General features: G+C 57.2%; 1 protein-coding gene across 12 annotated transcripts in view; it reads right to left on the bottom strand.

The window, feature by feature from the left end:
- Window positions 1-14,651, bottom strand: part of ANKRD27 (ankyrin repeat domain 27) — a 53,701-nt gene that overhangs the window by 9,500 nt on the left and 29,550 nt on the right. For all 12 annotated transcript variants that reach the window (XM_038529491.1, XM_038529492.1, XM_038529496.1 and 9 more), the window contains 10 exons: window positions 13,813-13,905; window positions 12,916-13,043; window positions 12,015-12,097; window positions 11,514-11,629; window positions 10,615-10,707; window positions 8,265-8,462; window positions 7,018-7,077; window positions 6,803-6,922; window positions 5,875-5,919; window positions 2,936-3,058 (listed from right to left, as the gene is read on the bottom strand). In XM_038529491.1, coding sequence (XP_038385419.1) covers window positions 2,936-3,058; window positions 5,875-5,919; window positions 6,803-6,922; window positions 7,018-7,077; window positions 8,265-8,462; window positions 10,615-10,707; window positions 11,514-11,629; window positions 12,015-12,097; window positions 12,916-13,043; window positions 13,813-13,905 — 1,059 coding nt within the window. The remainder of the gene's footprint in view (window positions 1-2,935; window positions 3,059-5,874; window positions 5,920-6,802; window positions 6,923-7,017; window positions 7,078-8,264; window positions 8,463-10,614; window positions 10,708-11,513; window positions 11,630-12,014; window positions 12,098-12,915; window positions 13,044-13,812; window positions 13,906-14,651) is intronic.

The raw sequence follows: 14,651 nt of genomic DNA, 5'->3' as shown, positions 1-14,651 counted from the left end.
AGTTTCTTGTTACAATGAGTGAACCATGAGGCGGGGGAAAAGCCGAGGACAATGATGAGAACAGTGACAGACACACTAACTGCCTCTGGCCAAACAACAGTCACTGCTGGGGCCCCAAGTCCGATCACTTCACATCGTATCCTTTGAAACATCACCTGCCTTTCTAATCCCTACATAGCAGTCTGCGTAGGAAAAACCATTCTTTGGGCTGAGCCCACCCTGCAGCATGAGGACAGAACAAAAGCTGCACATCCCCAGTGTACACATGACCCTGGAGTGAGCTGAAAAGCTGCATGTGAATGAACGTTTTACTCACTTCAACATTACTGGGTTAGAATAACCCACAGTGAAGCTTGTCACGATAAGGCAGTATATTATCTTGTAAAATGAATGATGACACCACTATACCTGTTTTGCAGACAAATTAATTTTCTCAGTGTGGGACACACACATCGAGTAGTTAGCACACAAGGGCATACTACACTGCACGCTGCCATCTACTATTTCTCGAAAGAAAATGAAATAAGTATACACTTATGAAAACATGGACAGGATCTGTATGCTAAAAATCACAAAATGACGAAGACATTAAAAGACAGACTAAATATTTGAGAGATATACCATGTTCATGAAGGCTCGACTCAGTAAAGATGTCACTTCTCCCCCAGTTTGATCTATGATTTTAATGCAATTCTGACCGAAATCTTAACAAGATTTTCGGTAGACATAAACAAACTTATTCTAAAATGTATATGGAGAGACGCCTGTGTGGCTCAGCAGTTGAGCGTCTGCCTTCAGCTCAGGGTATGATCCTGGAGTCCTGGGATCGAGTCCCGTCATCAGGGCTCCCTGCAGGGAGCCTGCTTCTCCCTCTGCCTGTGTCTCTGCCTCTGTGTCTCTCATGAATGAATGAATGAATCAATCAATCAATCTGTCTTTTAAAAAATGTACAAGGAAAGGCACAGGCCGTAAAATAACTAAAATTCTGGCAAAGAAGAGCAAGTTAGGAAGAATCACTCTGCCCCATCCAAAGGCTTCATATAGCTACAGTAATCAAGACAGTGTGGGACTGGTGGAAGGACAGACACATAGATCCGTGTGTGGGACAGAGGCAGAACCTGGAGGGGGACCCACACCATACACTAGCAAATGAATAGGAAGAGCAAAACAATGCAGGAAGGATGGTCCTTTCAACAGGTGGTGTGCAATAGGGAGACATCCACTGGCAAACAAAATGAACCCCAACCTAATCTCACAGCTCGCACAAGAACCAATGCAAGGTGATTTGACGGTTATCTAGGTAAAAGACAACCTACAGAATGGGAGAAAATATCTGCAAGTGACGTATCAGATAAAGGGCTAGTTTCCAAGATCTATGAAGAATTTATTAAACTCAACACCAAAGAAACGAAGAATCCAATCATGAAATGGGCAAAAGACATGAATAGAAATCTCACAGAGGAAGACATAGACATGGCCAACACGCACATGAGAAAATGCTCCATATCACTTGCCGTCAGGGAAATACAAATCAAAACCACAAAGAGATACCACCTCACCCCAGTGAGAATGGGGAAAATTCACAAGGCAGAAAACCACAAATGTTGGAGAGGATGTGGAGAAAAGGGAACCCTCTTACACTGTTGGTGGGAATGTGACCTGGTGCAGCCACTCTGGAAAACTGTGTGGAGGTTCCTCAAAGGGTTAAAAATAGACCTGCCCTATGACCCAGCAATTGCACTGTTGGGGATTTACCCCAAAGATACAGATGCAATGAAATGCCGGGACACCTGCACCCCGATGTTTATAGCAGCAATGTCCACAATAGCCAAACTGTGGAAGGAGCCTCCGTGTCCATCGAAAGATGAGTGGATAAAGAAGCTGTGGTCTATGTATACAATGTAATATTCCTCAGCCATTAGAAATGACAAATACCCACCATTTGCTTCGACGTGGATGGAACTGGAGGGTATTATGCTGAGTGAAATAAGTCAATCAGAGAAGGACAAACATTATATGTTCTCATTCATTTGAGAATATAAATAATAGTGAAAGGGAATAGAAGGGAAAGGAGAAGAAATGTGTGGGAAATATCAGAAAGGGAGACAGAACATGAAGACTCCTAACTCTGGGAAACGAACTAGGGGTGGTGGAAGGGGAGGAGGGTGGGGGGTGGGGGTGACTGGGTGACGGGCACTGAGGGGGGCACTTGACGGGATGAGCACTGGGTGATAAATTTATTAAAAAAAAAAAAGAAGAAGAACCAACGCAGGTTGGGGGGTGGCAGGGAGACAGGTGCATGGGGGAAGGGCAGCACGAGTGGTTCTTGCCGTGGTGAGGGAGCTGGTCGGTACCTCCAGCGCAGCGGTGGGTGCACCAAGCTATGCCTGTGATAAAAGTAAGCACCTGTGCAGACACATGTGGGCACAAGGAAAACCAAAGAAATGTGGATAAGACGTATGGATTGTTTCTGTGTCAGTATCCCGACTGGGATACCGTCCTGTGGCCTGATGACCCCTTACCACCGGGGTAGCCTGAGTAGAGGGAGTGGGACTCTCTGCGTTTGGGGGGAGGGTCCCCCCGCAGAAGGCGTAGCAACGTGAGCAAAGACAGTGGCCAGTGGATCCCGCAGCAGCTTCCGCAGAGGCCTGGCAGGCGTGTGGACAAACACCCTCAGGCACAAACGCTCGCCTGTGACCCACGGGCCCAGGGAGCGGCTGCAACGCAGATGGAGCACGGGTGCGGGTGGCACCCAGAGCCGCTCTAGTCCCAGCTTCTCTCCTGAGCTGAACAACTCCCCGTCCCCTCCTCTCGGGGGGACAGCAACAGGCAGCCGCTCAGTAACGCGCTGGCTGAGAAGCAGGCGGCCTTCCTGGGGGGAGAGCCCTCTGCCTCCCGCCCCGCCCCTGGCCGCGCCGACAGGAGCCGACCAAACCTTCTGAGCCGGAGCGCATCTCGGACACTGGCACAGGGGGTGACAGAAGTCGACATCACCCACAGCGGCGGCGTCCTCCAATTCATCCAGGTCCTCCTCGGTCCACTCCAAAAGGTAACGCACCTGGGGTCACGCAGGAAGGAGAAAGGGGAACATAAAACTCCTTCATCCTGTACGAGCTGCAGCAGGTGCCCCACACGCACCTGCTCCCAGGCCAGGACCTGGCTTCCCGACCCCCGCTCAGCCCTCCTCCGGGTGACGCACAGACCTCAGCGACCCTTCTAGAGCCTGGGCTGGACACTCCGTTCTTCAGAGCGGTGCTGTGCTCACCCTCGTCCTGGGGCAAGCAGCGGCCACCTCGGCCGTATCACCTGGCTGCACACCTTCAACAGCCCGGGCAAGGCCGTGCTCGGGGGCTCAACAAGGTGGCTGCGGCCACACGACCGGGCAGTGGTGCCAGAACCGCCCTGCAGGCTGCCTGATGCCACCCGGGAGGGACGGGGGACTGTTCGACGCCACCCAGGAGAGCACGAGGGAGTGCCTGATGCCACCCAGGAGGGACGGGGGACTATTCGACGCCACCCGGGAGGGACGGGGGATTAGTCGACGCCACCCGGGAGGGACAGGGGACTGCCAAAAGGTCCCATGTATGTTCCAGTGAAAACTAGTCTCTGGGACATCAAATTTGACCATGGGAAACAGTATTAACACGTTTCCAGGCCTGCTGGAGAGCACGGAGACGGCCAGCGTGTGCGTGCAGGGAGGGGCAGGGCTTCCATGGAGCCCCCGTCGCCCCGACCCCCTCTCCTCCAGGTCCCTTCCGCACCCTGACAGCAGACACCCCTCAGGCTGGAACGGACAGGGCCGGGGACCAAGAACTGGGGGGAGCAGAGGGGCAGGTGCCCGGGGCGGGGATCGGTTTGGGTGGTGACCCCGGGGCGCTGGGCAGTCTGCCGCTGCCTCAGCCCTCACCCAGGCACAGAAGGAAGAGGAGCGGGTGTGTCAGGACACGGGGACAGTCCCAGTCCCTGCCCCGCACAGGCCCCACCGTGGCTCAGCCAGCGGCACTCAGGGAGCAGCCCCGTCACACTCTGCGTGCTCATTCTGACGTCAGGGCCTGAAGAATTCGCACTCTGCTGCCCCCAAAGGCCGCCAGGGTCCCCGAGGGCCAGTCTCATGAGAGGACAGGTACAGATGCGGACCCCACGTCCCACCCCCGGAGGGACCATGCGTCAGCCGCTGCCCTGACCGTGGCCTCTGGATAAAAGCTGGCACGTCAGTGACCACGGTCAGATCGTGAGCGCCCCGAGCTGGTTGTACAAGGACCCCAGTAACTTCTACGCACCCCCTCATGCTGGACCATCAGGAACAGGCATCCCTGAACCACAGGGCACTGCCAAGCTCTCGTCAGAGGACTGACTGCGAGCCCCTCGCCCCACAGGCACCCAATTTCCTCCTCCTCCCAGGCTGGAGACGGAGCGAGAGCCTTTCAGGAAGCCGAGGGCAGGCGGGGGCAGCGGCCCAGGGAATCCACAAAAGCCGTCTCCACTCTCCAGTGCCCTCCTCGGATCATCCCTGTCACCTGCAGCGGGGGCTGGGACGGTCACCTCCCCTCGCCAACCCAGAGCAGCCACCTCGTCAGGACCCCCGACCGTGACTCCTCGGAGTCCCAAGCCTCAGACTTCGGCCTCCTGCCCAGACACCACAGCAACGTCCACCGGGCCACACCAGCGCCTCTGGACTCTGGCCACCCCCGGCCCCAGCCCCGACCCCAGCCCCCCGACCCTAGCCCCAGCCTGCCACCCTCCTCTCCACCGGCCCTGCCTGTGCATCATGCTCGCAGCCAGCGGCCACCCCCACCCTGACCCCAACCCCAACCCCAGCCCTGACCCCAACCCCGACCCACCACCTTCCTCCCCTCCAGCCCTGCCTGTGCATCGTGCTCACAGCCAGTGACCACCCCTGACCCTGACCCCAACCCCGGCCCACCACCCTCCTCCCCACCAGCCCTGCCTGCGCATCGCGCTCACAGCCAGTGGCCACCCCCGACCCTGACCCCGACCCCGGTCCCAACCCCGACCCCGACCCCAACCCCGGCCCTGACCCTGACTCCAACCCCAACCCGCCACCCTCCTCCCCACCAGCCCTGCCTGTGCATCACGCTCACAGCCAGTGGCCACCCCTGACCCCGACCCCAACCCATCACCCTCCTCCCCACCAGCCCTGCCTGCGCATCGCGCTCACAGCCAGTGGCCACCCCCGACCCTGACCCCGACCCCGGTCCCGACCCCGACCCTGACCCCAACCCCGGCCCTGACCCCGGCTCCAAGCCCAACCCGCCACCCTCCTCCCCACCAGCCCTGCCTGTGCATCACGCTCACAGCCAGTGGCCACCCCTGACCCCAACCCCAACCCATCACCCTCCTCCACACCAGGCCTGCCTGTGCATCACGCTCGCAGCCAGTGGCCACCCCCGATCCCTACCCCGACCCTGACCCCAATCCCGGCCCCGACCCCAACCCCAGCCCACCACCCTCCTCCCCTCTGGCACTGCTTGTGCATCGTGCTCACAGCCAGTGGCCACCCCTGACCCCGACCCCGGCCCCGGCCCCCATCCCAGCCCGCCACCCTCCTCCCCACTGGCCCTGCCTGTGCATCGTGCTCGCAGCCAGCACCTGGGCTGAGCGCACACTCTGTGGCCCGCACTCGGCAGGGCTGGCCAACACCACACCCCCTCCTGGACAGGAACGTGGGAAAGGCTCCCTGCGTAGCTGTTCATGTCCGCCTGCCCCTACGTGACTGCCACGTAGTCGCTACATGCCGCCCTCCCGCGCGAGGTGAACAGAACACAGCTCCTGACTGAGCTGGAGACAAGAAACACAGGCTCAGCTCTTTTCAACCAAGAGGAAGCGTTTTTAGACGCGCTTCCAAAAACTCACCATTTCTAGATCCCCGTCAGCAACCGCTCTTAAAAGTTTTTCTACCTTAAAGGAAAGAGAACGTTAAGAAACGACTTCAATAATAGAGCAATAATAGAAATAACAGCATCCGACCACCCAGAAGCTCCCCTCGGCGTCTCTCCAGCCACCCCTGGGATCGCCCGGCCAGGCCGTGGAGGCCGTCCAGGAGAGCCCTAGCGTGCACCGAACCCGGTACCACCCGAGGTCCATGAAACCAGCAGCTGGTGACCTGGCCACTGCGAACAAAGTACAAGTGCCTGCTAGGGGCCAGCCGCCCTGTGGAACCACATGCTCAGCCCCCGTCATCCCACAGCGGAGGGCGCACCACGGGGCACATTCCTGCCAGGAACGACGCCAGGGCTCTCCCAGACTTTGGAACGTGTCTCTCGGCCTACTTTGCTGTGCTTTTGCATCAGGCTAAGCTTATGGGGCCCTCCCAGAGCAGGTCACTGGCCTCCGCGGATACTCCCCGCCCACAGGGAAGCACACAGAGGAGTCGTGGCACGTCCGTGGGAGGGTCTGCTCTGTGCGCTGACGCTGGACAAGCTCTCAGATGAGTTAAATGGAGGGAAAAAACCCTAACAGGCTGCAAATCACGTTACAGGATACGACGTGTCGGTACGAAATCAGGAATGACCCGTCAGGTGGACGGGGATGCTTACGGGGCAGGACGTGCGGGAAGATACTGTAGTTTATATATGATCTTAAATCTGTGGGCCTACGGGTGACCTTACTTAGACTTGTCCTGGAAGACGCCGTCCTCTCTCCCTCCGCCACTCCCTCACACGCACACCCAGTATCCCCAAAGTCAAGAGCTGCTCCAGGAGCCGACCACGCAGGCAGCAGGGTGACAAGTACTGGCGGGGTCCCCTCCGGGCCGCAGCGCCCTCCCACCTGGGCGCCTCACCTCTCTGTAGTCCTTCTTGGGCTCCTCCTGCCTGGAGCTCGCCAACACGGAGGAGAAGCTGGAGGTGGAGGAGGCCTGGCTGATGGAATCCGCGGGGCGCTGAGGGGGCTGCACGGGGACCTGTGGCCGGGGGCCCGACAGGGAAGGGCCTCGTGAGGGCCAGAGAGCAGGCCCGGTCTCAGAGAGGACCCCCGAGGCCAGCCCTGCCCACTCACCTCTGAAGACTTCCGCCTCCTTTCCAAGGGCAGGTGATGGGCTTCCATTATTGACAGAATCTGGGACAAGAAGGGGGCGTGAGAGATCCCTAACGAGGGAAGTTACCCAAGTAGCGTCCCCCACGCCCGGCTGCTGCCCCTCTCCTCAGGAGGTCACACAGCCCCACCGCGCCCTTGGAGAGGCTGAGAAACCACGTTCCCACCAGGCGGGGCTCCCCCAGGGTCACCCTCCCTGGGGTGAGCAGCAGGGACTTAACCCTCCGGAACCTGCTGCTGCAGATCTCAGGTCGTGTTCTCATGAGACACACGGCCTACAACCGCACTCGGGACACAGAAAGAGGGCGGGAGGAGACCTGGGGAGGTGAGGGGCGCGTCCGTGGCGTGGGTGACGGGGCCGGTCTCACACGTGTCTACTTGCCTCTCCAGCCTGAGTTGTACACGTTAAACAAGTTCAGCTTTTTGTGTGTCAACCGTACCTCAATAAAGTGGTTAAAAAGCAAAAACTGTTCTCCTAGAAGGTGATGTTCTCACGTTCGTAGGAACTGTTCTCCTACGAACGCCCTGAAAGAACCCCGTGGGAGAGACGGAAGCTGTGAAAGCAGCCGGTCAAACGTCACGAGGCGGAAAGCAGAGCCTGTGCCAAGGGAAAGGCCTGGCGACCCGCGGCGAGGCGGCCACCGAAGCGCCCCGTCGCTCCCCACCCGCCCACGGCTGAGCTCCTTCACCGCACGCTGCCAGACTCCGAGCGTTTCCCAGAACTACCAACGGGAAAGGACTGGTTCGTTCACAGGTCATCTGTGAAGAAACTGAACCCAGTGATGCTCAGAACCGGCCAGGAGAGGATTGGATAAGGCGTTTAGGAGCCGAGGAGGAAGAAACAGGAAGGCAGAGCTCAGACACCTGCTGCCTCCACGGCCCACGCCGTGTCCCTGTGTCTCTCAGCCACAGCCGCTGTCCTGTCACCCTCTGCTCACAATCCGTCTGCTCACAATCCCGCAGCACTCGGAGGCCGGGGAAAACTCTGCTGCGAGCAGCTCTTTGAACATGACTGAGAACAACTGCCAGTAAAGTTGGAAATCATATAAATAAGTAAAATCCATTAACAAGCAGGTCCCAAACGCAGCAGAGAGGGTGCAGGCCAAGTTCGGTCCTGAGGCACTAATGCAGTTTGCACGGCCAAGACCTCATCTCTGGACATTTTTTTTTTTTTTTGAATCAAATTGATGCTCCGAGATGAAAAAAGCTACCTTTGAGTTTAGTGCACAGTTGAGGGGTGTTTCTTTCAGCCTGTTCTGGATCTCGGTGGACGCTCCGTTTTGCAGTAACGTCTCTATGATGCCTTGGTAGCCCCACCGTGCAGCTATGTGCAGTGGGGTGTCTCCTTTCTCGTTACCGATATCCAGTCTGCACAACTGCACGTCATAGTAGACCAGAGCCTTCACACACTGCAAAGAAAATGGGGAATACCACCATTAAGTCACACGCCAGGCCTTGCACAATGTCTGTGGACCCCCACAGCCGCAGTCCACGCCCTGCTTCCATCCATGGTCCAGTCACCAAGCAAACGTGCAGGAAGAGAGAGACCTCAAGGTCACCTCAGCAGGACACATCACTTTTTTGAAAGAACCCAACTGCCAGTGAGTAAGAAAAGGCTGAACAAACTGGGACGCACCCGCATGCAGAATGGGGTGGCCGCAGCAGGCAGGGAAACCATTGTCCCCTGAAAGGCCCACTGCAAGCTTGGCCCCCGACTTGAAATGTTCCTCAGGAGCTCGGACTTGAGGACACGGTGTCTAAATCTTACACTGCTGGTGGGTATGCACGCTGGCGCAGCCACACGGGAAAACAGTATGGAGGCTCCTCACCAAGTTGAAACCAGAGCCACCCTACAACCCAGGAATTGCAGTACTAGGTATCTGCCCCAAAGAGACAACTACAGAGATCCGAAGGGGCACCTGCACCCCAGTGTTCACAGCAGTCACGTCCACAACAGCCAAACTGTGCAAAGAGCCCAGATGTCCATCGGCAGGTGAAGGGATAACGAAGATGTGGTATAAATATACCATGGAGTATTACTCAGCCATCAAAAAAAAATGAAATCTTGCCATTTGCAACAATGTGGATGGAACTGGAGGGTGTTATGCTAAGTGAAACAAGTCAATCAGAGAAGGACAATTACCATGTGATCTCACTCACATGCGGAATTTAAGAGACAAAACAGAGGAGCACAGGGGAAGAGGAAAAAGTAAAACAAGACGAAATCAGAAAGGGAGACAAACCATAAGACTCTTAACTCTAGGGAACAAACGGAGGGTCGCTGGAGGGGAGGGGTGGGGGGCTAACTGGGTGATGAGCGTTAGGGAGCCACGTGGTGTAATGAGCCCTGGGTGTTACGTGCAACTGAGGAACCACCGACCTCTTCATCTGAAACTAATGATTGAATTTAAATTTCAAGAATGGTTCAACATTAAATCCATCGATCAATCAATTGTGGGACAATGTGGTTTCTGCGGAACACCTGCTTTCCTTCTAGGACTCTGGAATTTGGGTATGTGCCAGGCACAGGGTATTTAGGTGACCAGCTTCCCACAAACATCTTGGGCCCTGAGTCCCTCCGGAGCTCTCCTGGTGGACAAGCCTCCGGATCTGTTGTCACAACTCCCTGCTGGATGAACTAAGGACGTACGCTCCCTGGGGAGGGGACGCTTTGAAGCTCGCACCTGGTTTCCTCCAGACTCCATCCGTGCACCTTTCCTCAACTTGGTGTCTGTGCTTTGTGTCCTTCGGCTACAATCGGTCATAGCTGGGTGACCATACGCTGAGTCCTATCGGTCGTCCCAGCAAAGCGCTGAGCCAAGGGGTGGTCTTAGGGACACAACACACAACAGATCACTGTGTGGTGACTACAGTACGGGCGGGGGCTACACTCCCTGGCCTCCAGGGTTTCCAGGATGTGGTGTTAAGAAGGTAAGTTGCAGGAAGATAAGTAGAGCAATAATATGCCACACATTTATAAGAAGGTATCAGTGGGGAAAACGGAGTAAAGGGTACAAGGGGCCTCCTTCTGTTAAGCCTTACAACTGCAGATGAACCTACAATTGTTTCAAAATAAGTATTCTGCTTAAAAAATAAAAAGGTGGGTAGGGTACGATCTCATCTTTCCACATCAATCACACAGGGAAGATGCAGAGAGAGCGCTTACGACAAAGTAACACAGACACGCAGTTCAACGTGGGGCAGAAATGGAAACGGTACAATTGTCGCTGTTACTACAAAAATGTAAAATCTAAAAACTGAGTATGAACAAAGGTAAGAACCAGATGGCGGCAGGGATGAATGAAAATAACTTTAATTTCAGGATATGCTAACGGGCAATCGAAGTTTAGGTATCTGTTATTTCAGGAGAGCATCTACAATAAATTTAAGGTTTTTTTAATTAAAAAGAAATGACACACCAAATGTTCCAGTCACCATGAAAAGAAAGCACGCCGGGAGGCCAGTCAGAAAGGCCTGTGTCTCCACGACTGAGAAATGGGAAGATGAGGCACCCTGGGAATGGGGACAGGGACGGGGATGGGGATGGGAAGCACCACTTACATCTTCGTGCCCGTAGGCGCAGGCCAGGTGGAGAGGTGTGTTGCCGTTGTTGTCTTGCACCTCGGGGCTGGCTTTGTAGTGCAGCAGCAGCAGCTGTGGTGAGGAGGGGACAGGTGAGCAGATGTGCACCCCCGGGAGGGTGCAGGGGGAGGGCACAGGGGGAGAGCGCAGAAGAGGGCTCAGCGGGGAGGGCTCCAGGGTGGAGGGCTCAAAAGGGCACAGGGAGGATGGCTGGGGGGGATGGTGCAGGGGGAGGGCGCAAGGGGGAGGGTGTGGGGGAGGGCATAGGGAGGATGGCTCGGGGGAGGGCTGGGGTGATGGTGCGGGGGAGGGCTCAGGGGAGGAGGGTGCAGGAGGAGAGGAGGGCTTGGGGGGAGGGCTGAGGAGGGCTTGGGGGGAGGGTTCAGTGGGGAGGGCACAGGGGGAGGGCTTGGGGGAGGGCTCGGGGGATGGCTAGGGGAGGGTGCGGGGGTAGGGTATAGAGGATAGCTGGGGGAAGGGCTTGTGGGGAGGTCTGGGGGGATGGCTGGGGGCGGGCACGGGGGGGAGGGTTTGGTGGGGAGGGCACAAGGGGAGGGTTTGGGGGGAGGGCACAGGGGGAGGGCTCAGAGTATAGCTGGGGGGAGGACTCACAGTGGGAGGGCACAGGGGAGGGATCAGCAGGAGGAGCTCGTGCATCCTCCCTGCAACCCTACGCACCTGCGCTCCCCTTACAATCCCATCCTCACTCTCCTCCTTCCCCCAGAAACCCCCCAGATTGCAGAAGGAGGCCTGCAGCCCCACCCTCCATCCCCGAAGTGCCAGTGAGTGGTCTGGGTCCAGGGGGCCCACGGAAGGTGCCAGGGGCTCAGACACGCACCCCCCCACCCCGCGCGAGGCTGCAGCGGAGCCGGGCTCACCGTGACGCTCTGATAGCCCTTCTGGCAGGCGAGGTGAAGGGGGGCCGACCCGTGGTAGTCCGTGGCATTTACCCCCGCGCCTCTGGAAACCAGGAAGTCAATGAGGGATGCCTGCCCTGCGGAACAGAGGGGCTCACCACACAGCAGGAAGCACAGGGGCTCCCCAAGCCCTACTCAGCACGGCCTGTCATTTTGCCCTTATTGCCCTGGCAGGACGCATGCCCGGAGGGGTTTTTCTGCCTGAGAGGTACAGAGGCCACTCTGGGCGGCCCGGAGGGGGCTCGGCTCTGGTCCCGCTCTCAGCCACAGAAGGCAGCGCAAGAGTCTTAGGTGTCCACGGAAGACTCCATGGTTCACCAGTTCACTGATGGGAACAGCAAAGCCCCTGGGGGTGGCCCATGACACGGCCCTTCTGCCCCGACTCCGCCGCCCCCGGTCAGTCAGGCCTCTGCTGGGCCCCCCGTCAGGAGCCCAACCACAGGGCACCCCAAGCCCACATACCACAGAGGGCGGCCACATGGAGCGGTGTGTGACCCCTGTCATCTCTGGAAAATGGAGTGACAATGGAGGGATCGTTCAGCCTCCTAAAAGAGGGAGAAGAGGGGTGCCTGGGTGTTCAGATGGTTGGGCGCCCGACTCTGGATTTTGGCTCAGGTCATGAGATCGAGCCCTGCGTAGGGCTCAGCGCTGGGCATGGAGCCTGCTTCAGATTCTCCCTCTGCCCCTCCCTGCCCTTACTGCGCTTTCTCGCTTTCTTAAAAAAAAGAGGAGAAATAGAAGATATGGAACCCAACCCCCCCGCCCCCAGAAACACACCCTAGGAATGGCAAGGATAAGCCTCTCCCTGCCAGGCCGCACATGCCAGAGTCCTGGGGCTAGCAGACAGATGGCGGGTCCAGAGATCACCCAGCCCCTGCAGGGTCTCCTGCACGTGACATCCCTCCCCCACCCACCCCTCTAGGCTTCGATACCCAGGGAAACAGCCAACAAGGGTTAGGAAACCCCAAAGGTTACTGGGAGAGGCTGACATTCCTCCCCCTAAAATCTACTTTCTGGGGATGGCAGGCCCTGTAGCCGCCTACTCTGGCATCCAGCCCAGCGGCGTGCCACTAAGTGCGGCGAGGGTAAGGTTGGTATGCAAAATCGCACAATGCGGGGACCCCTGGGTGGCTCAGCAGTTTAGTGCCACCTTCGGCCCAGGGCGATCGAGTCCCACGTGGGGGGCTCCCTGCATGGAGCCTGCTTCTCCCTCTGCCTGTGTCTCTGCTTCTCTGTGTCTCTCATGAGTAAATAAATAAAATCTTCAAAAAAAAAAATCTCACAACAAACGAGGGGAGAAGCTCTGCCCAGGCCCGCACCTCCCGCCTCCCAGCACACGGAGTCTGCACGGGGACGCTCTTACCCAGAGACAAGTTTCTCACAGTCGTCACAGAAGCACAGAGGGTGACACATCCTTTGGACGGCATCTTTATCCTGGTCATCTTGGCTCAGGAGTCTTTCCACTTCTTTCTGGTTACCTGACGCGATGTGCTATAAAGTGACATAAAAAATACTAACGACGTTGAGGAATCTCTCTCTTCTTACGGCGTGAGCTTCTGGAGTGTCCTTACAGAAACCCGTATCTATGTACGGATGGATGACATGACTTGCTCTCTGGGATGTGTTTCAAAATAGTCTGGGCGGATGGGGAAAGTGGGTGGGAGTGGAGACGGACTCGGACGGAGATGGCCACGCAGATGGCCCCGGGGGTGCATCTGTACTGTCCTTATTTTTGGAAACGTTATAGACCTTCCGTAGCTTAAAACAACAGCGTGACGATATTCTCAACACAGAGGTGGGGGAGGACCGTGCCTCCTGAACCCAGTGGGATGCACACTCCTCCCTGGACCACACCTCGCTCCTGCTCCCTGCACCCGAACAGAGCCCTGGTTTGCAGGGAAAGGGAACGGCTGCCTTAGCAAGAGATCCGTCAGCGAACAAGCTGCAGTGCCGGGCTCACCCCCGTGATTCCTGGATCTGCTCCCCTCGGGCAGTGAGATGTCCTGGGAGCACACTGCCCCTGGGAGGCTCCCTGGGTGCTCCATGAACCCCCTGCTATGGGAGGCACACCCGGGGGGGAGGGGCAGCATCGACGCGCAGCATCCCTACCACCCGCTGTGAGCACGAAATGAACTTCGTCAGTGTTTAACCGAGCAGACTGCCCTGACGGATTCAGTAGAGACTCCGGAGATGTGGAAGGCTGGGTGACCCCCCACCCCCCCCGCCGACCTGCGCCCCCAAGGACTTCCTGGTGTCTTACCTTAAACAGACAATCAATGGGAGTTGAAGTCATCTGAGACAGTAAGCTCATTCTCTGCTTCAGGAACAGTCTGTCACCAAACCCCTCCGACTCCTGCAGGAAACACCCAATCACCTGTTTCATCAACGTGGCACAAGATGTTAGAGCAGATCCTTCGGTGGGGAACCCGGGACCAGGCCTCGCTTCTTGTGCACAGAACGGGATCGGCGGCGCCTCCCTCCCCGAGCCGGAGAGCAGATCCTCATCAGGCTGGGAGAAGGGCAGCGGTGGCTGCCAGGGGGCCTGGGGCCCGGGGGTGTGCGGGCACACGCCTATGTGCACACACGTGTGGAATGTAGCACGTACGCACCACCCTCCTCCGGAGGGAAGCCTGGATTTTGCCCTGGCCGCCTCCTGGCCTCAAGCCGCTATCCTAACGCCCGCACAGCCCGGTGCCCTGCCACTTTCTCTGGGCACAGAGAGGAAAACCATCCAACAGGTGGTTCTAGATTTCCCAGTGTCAACCAGCAGGAGAGAGGAGTCTTGCTTTCTGAACATATCTACCAAAATAGCAGACGAGCATGGCCACTGTTCCCAAATCCTACAATACGCCGGGGTCCACCTCAAATAATAGATTGAGGTCTTTGCATCACAGGTAATGTCTACTTAGATACAAAAATCTAAAACCACATCCTTCCTTTATGAAATATTGCCTAGGGAGACGTTTCGGTGCTCACTGGAGCACCTGCAGCTTGACCAAGGACAAATTAATGTCCTCAAGAAAGTCTCGGTGGGATGTGAAGCATCTCCCCCAGCCAGCTGCTGCCAGAACCCACCGAGCCCTGACAACAGTACGGGAT

Source organism: Canis lupus, chromosome 1 (genome assembly GCF_011100685.1).
Source record: "Canis lupus familiaris isolate Mischka breed German Shepherd chromosome 1, alternate assembly UU_Cfam_GSD_1.0, whole genome shotgun sequence".
Taxonomy (NCBI): domain Eukaryota; kingdom Metazoa; phylum Chordata; class Mammalia; order Carnivora; family Canidae; genus Canis; species Canis lupus.
Note: the sequence above shows the minus strand (reverse complement) of the source record. Positions and strands in the feature narration are given on the sequence as shown.